Source organism: Amia ocellicauda, chromosome 4 (assembly GCF_036373705.1).
Source record: "Amia ocellicauda isolate fAmiCal2 chromosome 4, fAmiCal2.hap1, whole genome shotgun sequence".
Lineage (NCBI taxonomy): Eukaryota > Metazoa > Chordata > Actinopteri > Amiiformes > Amiidae > Amia > Amia ocellicauda.
The window spans coordinates 50,849,039-50,859,846 of NC_089853.1; the positions used below are offsets into that span (position 1 = coordinate 50,849,039).

The 10,808-nt window shown below is 39.0% G+C and overlaps 1 protein-coding gene across 1 annotated transcript in view; it reads left to right on the plus strand.

The window, feature by feature from the left end:
• Positions 1 to 224: 224 nt before the first annotated feature.
• stk35 (serine/threonine kinase 35) overlaps positions 225 to 10,808 on the plus strand; it is a 21,843-nt gene continuing 11,259 nt past the window's right edge. Inside the window, exons 1-2 of the mRNA XM_066702685.1 lie at positions 225 to 915; positions 6,636 to 7,393. Of these exons, the coding sequence (XP_066558782.1) occupies positions 408 to 915; positions 6,636 to 7,348 (1,221 nt within the window). The 5' untranslated portion in view covers positions 225 to 407 and the 3' untranslated portion in view covers positions 7,349 to 7,393. The remainder of the gene's footprint in view (positions 916 to 6,635; positions 7,394 to 10,808) is intronic.

Here is a 10,808-nt window from a genome sequence, read left to right on the forward strand (position 1 = left end):
GTAAAGTGGGGGACCAGCACATATAGATTATTGGTAATTGCTAACGATGCGTAAACAACATATATAGATATTACAGAGTAAAGTATATATTTTTCTGTGTGACCCGGTTTAGATTACGCTAAGTATACATTTTATTTTAAGGTCTAGTACAGCTTCCCCCTTTGTAAAGAATGGTATATTCCGGGTGTACCCGCCCCCTTCATTCAATGATTTGGATGTCCATGTTTATTTAGTTCAAACAGTTTGGGGATAGGGAAGCGGCTGAAGCCCAAAGTTTATTTTAAACAATAACAAGCGGTAGGGAAAGTCAACCCTTGCATTGTAAATCATCCCCATCTTTGGAAAAAAGTAATGAGGAGAGGCAAACCGAATTTCCATGCACATTCACGTTTAACGAAAAGAAACCCATGGATACAGGTGACGGGGGGAGGAGAAGGACAAAAAGTGTGCGTGCTGGCAGGAGAGATGGGGCTCCGAATGCGAAGTTGAAAAGGGAAGTGGGGAAAGTTTTGAAATCGTTGACAGTGGGGGAAGGTGAGGGCAATGCAGTCCCGATGGAGGAAGATTATTTCTCCAACAGCATTGCAAAAAGCGAGAAACCGGGGCGGAAAGTACTCGCGCCGCGCTACAGCCTGCTGCGGGAGGTTGGAAGGGGCAGCTATGGCGTGGTGTACGAAGCCATTGCTCGGAGGTCGGGGGCAAGGGTAGCAGTTAAGAAACTTCGTTGTGACGCTCCCGAAAATGTGGAGCTCGCTCTGGCTGAGTTCTGGGCCTTGGCCAGTCTGGAGAGGCGGCACGAAAACGTGGTGCAGTTGGAGGAATGCGTGTTGCAGAGGAACGGCCTAGCCCAGAAAATGAGCCATGGGAACAAGCGATCCGAGCAATACCTGCGTTTGGTTGAGACGTCGCTTAAAGGTATAATTGTTTTATGTGAAATATTTATATCACATACGAGCTGTAATCTCGTAGTGACCCCGACCACACACTTGTGACTGTTTGCTCTCTTACAAAGAAAACTGATTGAAATGTTTAAATCACCCGAATAACTAGTTATCGTATTTTTCTTGCACAGCCCTGTGCATATTCAGGTGCATTGTATATTTTTAGGTGGATTGAAAAATGTAGCATTTGGCATCATATACACACAAACTGAAGAAGGATGGATAGTTGGTTTAAATTTAACTTATGTTGTCTTGTATTTTATGTATGTATATTTTGGGGACGGACTAAAATGGTCATGGAGAGGCAGCCTGGAATGAAAGCACAATGGGAACCCCATTGAAACAGACCCTGCAAGTTTGTAACGATGGAGGGTTAAAACAGTTGTTGAAACAGTTTCACCGACGTATTTAGCAAAACAAAACAAAGTTTTCATGCAGTTAGAGATTAAGGTTAATTTAATTTTTCGATTTCAAATTTGCGAGTTCATTCGAAAGCTTTTGCTTCAAGGCCCACTTCTGCCTTCATTCTCGAGTTATGCAATTATCCCGTGTTTTTTTTTTTTTTTTTTTTGTAGGGGGGTGGAAACGGACACTAATGACGTTTATTGTAGCCCTCTCGTTGCCACCGCTGGCCTCATTTTTAGTTATGTAACTCTTGCTATTCCGTCCTTACAGTCCTTAACTGATGAAATATGTATCAACCATGACAACGTGGACACAGACATTAGAGCATAAAGTAAGCGAGCGACGTGTACAGTCACCTAGACATGTTGGCCATTTATTTACAAAATACAAGGTGGGGGGAATTCATACCCACATACGAGAGGGCTGGTTATTATAATTTTTTTACTTTAGTTTGTCAGGCAGTTCTCTTATTAGTTGTCTCTTCCACTACCGTCAATTCAGTTTCTCCCTGCCACGTGACAGTTGTATTGATCTTATTGGCAACGAACACAAATTAAATGCAACTTTTAGCAATGTACACATTTTAGAAGTGCACACGTGCAATGTTGATCGTATTACTCATGATACTTAGGGGTCGATATTCAACTATGAAACCGAAAATAACTACCGAGTTGTGTATATTCCCTTGGACCAGGGGTTCTTCGGTCGACATCTCGACAACAAACCCCCTTCTCGCACCTCGACACCTCGGATGTGTGCGATTACCATGGATCGCTGCAGGGGGTACAAGCTGGCAAAAAGGTTAAGAACCACTGCCTTTGTTAAAATGAATCAATATGTTAAACTTCCACAATAGTTTTATTGGATACTCTGCATGAAAATAAAGTACTAATGCTGATCTCGTGTAAATCTAGATTACATTGTTTCTGGAGGTGATATTTTAGATTTTGAGTTGGAAGAAATTTCAGGAAGTCCATGGCTTCTGTCTTTATAAATGTGAAGGTTCACAATGCCCATAGTATATTATACCTAGTTCAATTCACAACTATGCTATCCACAACTATTTTGTCAAGTTATTACATGGGGGGGTTAGTATGATGTGAATGAAGTCATTGTTGCAGTGTCTTTTCTTGGTAGTAAAAGTCCTGAGCTATGTGTTGTATACCTTAATTCACCTTGTTTCCAAGATTTTGTGGCTGACTGGCTGTGATATATTGCATATCTTCTCAGAGTTGCACTGATAATGTGTAATGTTACTTTCTTATAAACTCAGCCTAAAAGTCTCTCTGAGCAGTTTTGTCTACTAATACACAGACTACAGTTTTTCTTCTTATCCCCTTTAAACCACCACCACCACCCTACTTGTTGGAAGGTGGATTTCTTAAGAACTGAATCTCCATTAACCCACTTTCTTTTTTCAGTATGTTTCCAGTGCTGAGTAAGACTAACCTGACCTTTTATAGATCAGAAAATAAGGTTATGGGGCACAGACAGATTTCCCAAGTCATGTGCAAATTTAGGTGATGAATGGCAAGGGTACTGCAAGGATCAGGTTCTCTGGCCAAGGTAGCCTGACAGTATTGAGTTCTATGGAGCGCTGTTTGTGCCAAAAGTGTTAGTCCGTCAATTTGGTAGTTCGTTTGGAAATTCATTCGGAAATTAATCAATTTGGCCATACAGTAGTAATAGACAAACAGACCAACTTCCATGCAAACTGCCAGACGAACAGACAAACTGCCAGACAAACTTCCAGACAATCCAATTAACTTTCAGATGAACAAACCAACTGTTAATCATGCACTGTGCCAAACCCACTTCAGTCCTTCTAGCCAATCGGAGCAGAAAAGCCTATTTTAACCAATTAAGCTCCAGGCTCACATAAAACTGCTTCTGCCAATAGTATTGCAGTTTACTAGAAAGGGCGTTTCTTTCTCTCGCATTGTTTTTTTTGTTTTGTTTTTTCACTTGATTCCACTCTTCTCAGTGGGGCTGAGGCTTGACATTATATTGGGGGGGGGCTTCTCTTTACACTTTGTTGGCACACATATGTATTTATTTCTTTATTTAACTGTACACACTACATGTGTTCATACAGAAAGATTTTGGTTTTAAACTTTACCCATTGCAAATAATTGCAATATGAGCTAATTACTTTGTCGGATAATGTACTGTATTTTTTTTAAATGTGTACACGAAAATAAATTAAACAATACATACTAAAGCCAAATAAACACACTAACAATAAACACCTTGCCCTAGCCAATCAAACACAAATATCCATTAAAATACAATTACACATCATAAAAATACATACAATATGACAGTCTTAAAATGCCAAATGCATTGTCTCTTAACCAAATGGATGAACAATTAATACAAAAACACCAAGAACTTAAAACTTGGCATGTGTAATATATAGATTATGCTAATTGTATTACACAGAGTATTTCAAAGCCTTTTTTAAGATTAAAGAAACATTACATTTGTCACTTATTTCAGCGGTATTTTAAAAATGTGTTATGCTGTATGTACAATATATAGTGATTAAACACTTATTTACTCTAGGCAAAGCTGTAGTTAAGCCTTGCCTATTCTAACAATTAATCTTCTCATTAACGAGCTTATGTTAATGATGATTTTAAGTTCCATATGGTTACACAGAGACGCCAGTAACGTCCTTTCTAATAAACTGCAATATTATTGGCTGAAGCCGTTTTGTGTGAGCCTGGAGTTTTATTGGTTAAAATAGGCGCATCTGCTCCGATTGGCTAGAAGGACTGAAGTGGGTTTGGCACAGTGCATGATTGACAGTTGGTCTGTTCATCTGGAAGTTCATTGGTTTGTCTGGAAGTTCATTGGTTTGTCTGGCAGTTTGCATGGCAGTTTGTCTGTTGTCTATTACTACTGTATGGCCAAATTGATGAATTTCCTAATGAATTTCCGAATGAACTACCAAATTGACGGACGAACACTTTTGGCACAAACGACACTCCATACAGTTCCTTGTCTATAGAAGATCTTCACAATTTACTTGTTTGTGTAGTACACTTCATCTTGTAAAGGGATTTAAAATTGAACTTTCTATTATTAAATCCTGTCAATTATAATTGTGGATTCAAGTGCATCAGTTATCATGTTTTAAAGATTTTCTTCAGAGTAGCTAGGAATACCTTGGGTAATGAAGTAGATGCCATATAAATGATGTCTCTGGTAATAAAATGACATTTCAGGAAGTCCATGGGTATTAGAGAAGGGTGGAGGGGGTATGGTAGAAAAAGCCTAATAAATTCCATGGCTTTATCCTGCACTTTTTGCCCAGTAAGGCCAAAAGCATTAGATGGTCATTTGGATGACATAATAGGCATAGAATGCAATGATTTCATCACTGCCAAAAAAGGGGGGGAAGGGCAAACTGCTAATTGTACCAGGTGAGAGAATTGCACCCCTTAACTGACCAGGTTCTAATGTAAATGAACCCCTCTGAGATGTTTACAGGGCAAGTGTACGCTTCAGATTGTACTTTTTTTTTTTTTTTTTTTTTTTTTATTGCTTTGCATTACTTCCAATTTCTTTTTATGTAGGGGAGGGCAACAACAAAGTCCTTAATATTTTAGAGGGAAGTCCGAATCTGATGTATTTATTTATTCATTCATTCATTTAACTTGTAAATGGGCACACGTTCACTAAATTGTGTTCGCCTTCATGCTGATTGTCTCTGCGGGGCTGTTATACATCAGACTGCAGATATTTATTTTGTTGAGGAAAAAGGACTGAAAAGGGATTTTACTTAATTTTACTCATGCATATTGTTATGTTGAAAAAATATTTTATAATTATAATTTTTTTTAATGTTCTACCTCAGATTTGTGAAATGATTCACTGTTTGGCAATTGTTAGACATGTTCTGACCATAAAGAATAGTTTAAAACCACAATCAACCGTCTGGTTTCTTCAACTTTCACTCCGTAGCAAAAATCAGCCTTTAAAGAAATAACGATTGGACATTTATCGTGATAACACTATTAGTGTTGGTATTTTTAAATTTTGTTAATATAAAATTGATCTGGTGTGCTTGTCTCAGGGGAATCTATTATCTTTCCAGTCTCTTCAAATATGCAATGCATGTCTAGCTAGCTCCTGATGTGGTGTACTAGTGCTAGCTCGCAGCAATTAGTGGCACTCCTTTGTTAGTTACAGCTAAGTAATGATAAATAGTGCCTCAAACTGGTTCTTCCAGACAGTTTCACACTAATCATTTTGAAAGATGTTGTTACTTTAGTTACCATCACAAATTTTGACTCTTCCGAAATGTACTTTATCAAGGCACCTTTTTTACTTTATTGGAACTGACATTCCACCTTGGTCACAATTTGAATGTATGAAGTATGACCTTGAAGTGGTTGGGAAGCACTTGTAGGTGTGGGGAGTCATGATATAGTTTTCTTGTCTCTGTAAACAAGGTCTTGAACTCAGTTTCTTTTAGGTCATTCTATGCAAATAATTGAATATAAAACACAAACTAAGGCCTAGAACAAGCAAATGGGGAGGCAAAAAAAGCTGTTGTATGAAGAACTGTGGTGAACCAAATGATGCTACAGGGCTGCTTCTCCCTTCTTGGAAATAAAATGCATGTGTAGAAGAAGTAGCCTTGAATCTCATTCTTTGGAAATTTTCTGTGGACATCTCATGGAGTTTAGTTGTGTGGTCGGATGATAATCTGAAAAGCACTTTTAGTATCCGTAATGCCTGTGTGCATTGTAGTATGGCAGCTGAACGCTGAAGTTGTCTGCTAATTGTGGCAAACTTAGACCCGGTAGGTTTCATCATACACAATTGTAGTGCTAGCTAAGTATTTTTCTGTCATGTTGAAGTGACAGTCTACAAAGCTCTCCTTTCCCATAGATCTGCATTCTTGCTCCTTTCAGAATGTTTTATTTACCTTTAAGACTAGAGGTCTGAAAAGTGGCCATGCACTTAAAATAGACATTGAGGTTTACTATTCTAATCTGCTTAAAGCTTAACTTTCTATCATTGACCTTAGGTGGTTATATAATTTTATTATAAAGCTATTCGTACATTTATTCCAACTGTCTTTCTTAAAACAAGCATTGTACCACTGTTATGTCACATTCTGTGCTCCTTGGCTGTGCTCAGTCTGTTTCAAATGACATACTCAGTTCTCCTTTTCCTATATGGATAGTTTCAGTCAATCGCTCATTATAATACATTGCTGGGTGTTATTTTTAGTTAATACGTTAGACATTAAAACATTTTTTCTCTCTGTCATAGGGGAGAGAGTTTTAGGATACCCCGAAGAGCCATGCTACCTCTGGTTTGTGATGGAGTTCTGTGAAGGTGGTGACCTGAACCAGTTCATCCTGTCCAGGAGACCAGACCCAGTGACCAACAACAGCTTTATGCTTCAACTTACAAGTGCCGTGGCCTTCTTGCACAAAAACAATATTGTTCACAGGGACCTGAAACCAGACAACATCCTCATCTCGGAGAAGTCCGGAGTTCCGGTGCTCAAAGTGGCCGACTTTGGGCTCAGCAAAGTATGTGCAGGTTTGGGGGGGAGGGGGAAAGAGGGAGAAGATGGGAACAAGAATGTCAACGTGAACAAGTTCTGGCTCTCATCGGCCTGTGGCTCTGACTTCTACATGGCGCCAGAGGTATGGGAAGGACACTACACTGCCAAAGCGGACATATTTGCCCTGGGCATAATCATGTGGGCAATGATTGAGAGGATAACCTTCATAGATGCGGAGTCCAAGAGAGAGCTCCTGGGCACATACATCAGGCAGGGTACAGAGATAGTGCCTGTGGGGGAAGCGCTGCTAGAAAACCCAAAGATGGTACTCCACATCCCTCAGAAACGGAGGACTTCCATGTCAGATGGTATCAAACAGCTCCTAAAGGACATGCTCGCGGTCAATCCCCAAGATCGCCCTGATGCTTTTGAGCTGGAGACCAGAATGGACCAGGTTACGTGTGCTGCTTGACTTTAAGAAGCTGAATGAGAGGATTCAATTTTCTTTTTGTTTCAGGTACCAGTATGTGGTCAGCTGCCTTTTATTGATTTTGATTAGCTTTCCCCTCATTTTTCCTTCCTTATTGTTTTTGCATCATTTGATCCTTCCATGATTTAAACCTAACCATTGTGACTCTTACAGTGCAGAATATTCTTTGCATTCCGTATAGTACATGGGATTTTTCGTGTCCATATATAGAGTCCCTTATTAAATGTTTTGCAACATTATTGCTGGGCTTGTGAGATATTTGTTGTTTGGGTGGGGAGGTGGTGGACATACAGTCTATGTAGTTTTGTCTAAATGTATTTCCCTTAATATTTTATTTAAAAACTGAAATGATTGAAATGAAGACAAATATTACGAAATTGTGAAATTCAGGTTTTCTACTTAACTGCTTAAATAGACCACTTTTAAAGATGTTGATTTGCTAGTTTTATGTAATCAAGTTATGGGAAGGTGTTTTGCCAGCATATGTTGCTAGAATGTGATTCAACTTTTTTTTTTCCTATATATACATCACTTGTTTTACTTCCGCAGAATATCTTTGCTTGCCTCGGATGCAAAATGTTCTTAGTTCTCTAAACACTTTCCAGCCCAATCCCCACCCTATACTGCAGTGTTTTGTTTATCTGTAAATCCTGCCACTTTGCCTAGAGGGCTTGGAGTGAGCAGATAGTTTACTGTATACTTGTGCATGCTCTATACACATGAAGCACTGCGTGTAATTTTCAGGGCTGTCACGGTTTGATCATCTCAAGTTTACAACATGTCAAAGCATGGGCCACTGAGAGGTGATGACAATTGCTTAACCAAAGCTGTAGTCATTTTAACTATTTTATTTTCCTTTTGCGATTTACAGAACTGCTGTTTTAACAATATACTTGAACAATATTAGTAAGGGAATAGTAAAGAGAATATACCTTGTTTGTTAAATTTTTATAGCTCTTAATAATTATGTGTTTTAATTTAAAATCCAAGTGAATCATCTCAGGGGAACATCAGTGAGTCATAGTGTTGATTGATCACTGTAAACCTGTCTGTGCTATTTAAACACTAGATTGTTAATGTCTACTGCAAAAAAGATTACGAATATGATTGTCACCATTTATCTAGCCTCTGTTTAAAGTAATTTTAAGTAATGCTCCATGTACAGTGGAGTTAGGGCAGCAAAAAGTTCAACATAAGGACTTGGTTTTGACCACTGCAAGATTTGTAAATAAAAACGTATCCCCTTAGCATCTTACCTCCCTTTCAAGAGATCCTTTAATGCATTTAACACAATCATAGTTTTGGAGTCCTCTTCATTGACAAACTGGACCCATAACTGTTAGAGCATAGTGACAAATGTAATTTGATTTATGTTGCCTGAGAAATGTATGAATTTTAATTATGGTGGTGTTGTTCAAACATTAATTTTGCTACATTTATTTGACTCATTACTTATTTCAGGTAGAAACCAGAGTTAATTCCAAGAACCTATATATAATATTAATCAAATTAAATTACATCAGAGATTTTTCTTAATTTGTTACCAGAAGACCTTCATAAGACATTGACTGGTGGCAAGCCATTGTAAAATAAACACATTTCCTTAATTTGTTAAGGTAATTAACTTGAGCCCTGTGCCCCAAATTGAATGGCACAATGTATAATAAAACAAAGCTGTGGAAAAAACGCAATGGAAAAACCAGTTATGATCCAGCTCTAGTGGCTGTGACTGTTGGATGGCTATGAACTTCAGTGCTGTTGCAGTGGCCTCATTTCTCCAGCAGGATGCCGGGATAGCAGTTATGTAACCTGCTCCTGGCCTGGAGGGAAATCAATCATATGTCAAAGACAAGGGATTATTATGGGTCAAATGCTTGGAGAACAGCAGCCCTCTGCGTTTTTTTTTTGGTGGGGGGGTGGGGCTGTAAATTTGCTGTACAGCCTCTACAGGATTTGTTTGCACTAGATCCCGGTGAATATTTAATGCAGATCTTTTAGCATCCAGAAATTGGCACAGGTGATTACCATAACGTAGAGCTTGTCCTGGAGCTTTCAGAGTTTATGGGTCATTGACTCCCAGACAGACAATGTGCTGCGATGCAAAAGCACTGCATCTGCTGCTGTGGAGCCTGCACATCGACATGTATTCATTAAGAAGAGAAAAATCTGCCTTTCCTTCTGCACTCTTGCATGTATGTCAGAAAAATAGAGCATAGTTGTTTCTGCAGCAGAAGAGGAGGCCATTCGACCTATCGTGCTTGTTTGGTGTCCATTAATAACTAAATGATCCAAGGAGCCTATCCAGTCTATCCAAATGTTCAGCATCAAACACAATGCTGGGGAGTTTGTTCCAGATTGTAACAACTCTCTGTGTAAAGAAGTGTCTCCTGTTTTCTGTCTTGAATGCCTTGAAGCCCAATTTCCATTTGTGGCCGTGGGTCCATGTGTCCCTGCTGATCTGGAAAAGCTCCTCTGGTTTGATGTGGTCGATGCCTTTCATGATTTTGAAGACTTGGATCAAGTCCCCACATAGTCTCCTCTGTTCCAGTGTTCAGTTCCTTCAGTCTCTCCAAGTAGGACATTCCCTTCAAACCTGGAATAAGTCTGGTTTCTCTCCTCTGAACTGCCTCTAGAGCAGCGATATCTTTCTTGAAGTCTGGTGCCCAGAACTGTACACAGTATTCCATATGAGGTCTTAACATTACTTCCCTTGTTTTAGATTCTACACTTTTGACAATATACCCTAGCATTTTGTTTGCCTTTTTTATTGCTTCCCCACATTGTTAGGATGGGTAGAGTAAGTAGTCCACGTTAGAGTCTTAGGTCTTTCTCATGTATTATATGCAAGTGTTCAGTGATGGCACATGTCATGCCAATTCTGTGTGGGGTAGGCCAGTGTGGGGAACAAGGGTTGATGTCTAGGCAACAGACAGATTTTATTGATCAAGCTGCGCCAGTAAGTGACCGTAGTAGTTTTGGAGTAATTTGCTTGAACACATGCTGTTGATAGTGCTGTAGTTTTGTTTCTAGGTTTGTAGTATAGATGATCGTCTAAATTACTGTCGCTTAATAGTTCTTGTTTTTTAGCTCAAATCATCAATGTGTTTTGCTCTATTCTATCCCCTGCTCCACCTCCTCTAACATTCTATCCTAGATTGGAGTTTCCATGGAATTTCAGTCTTAAATCTGATGTATGTGTAAGTGTACTTGCTTTGTGCTGGTCTGGCTTTGCATACTGCATTCTTGTTGTGATAGGGTACATTTGCCAATTACACTTAAATGAAAAGTCTGTGTAGAGTTTATGACATGGGGTTTCTTCAATGCATAGTCCCAGCAGGGTGTACTTTTTATGGGGAAACTTAATGCCAAAAACCTATTAAGTGTGTTATGCAATAGGGTTGTTTTTGGTGTATGTAGAGTTCTAAAATCTTTCTAGCTGAAC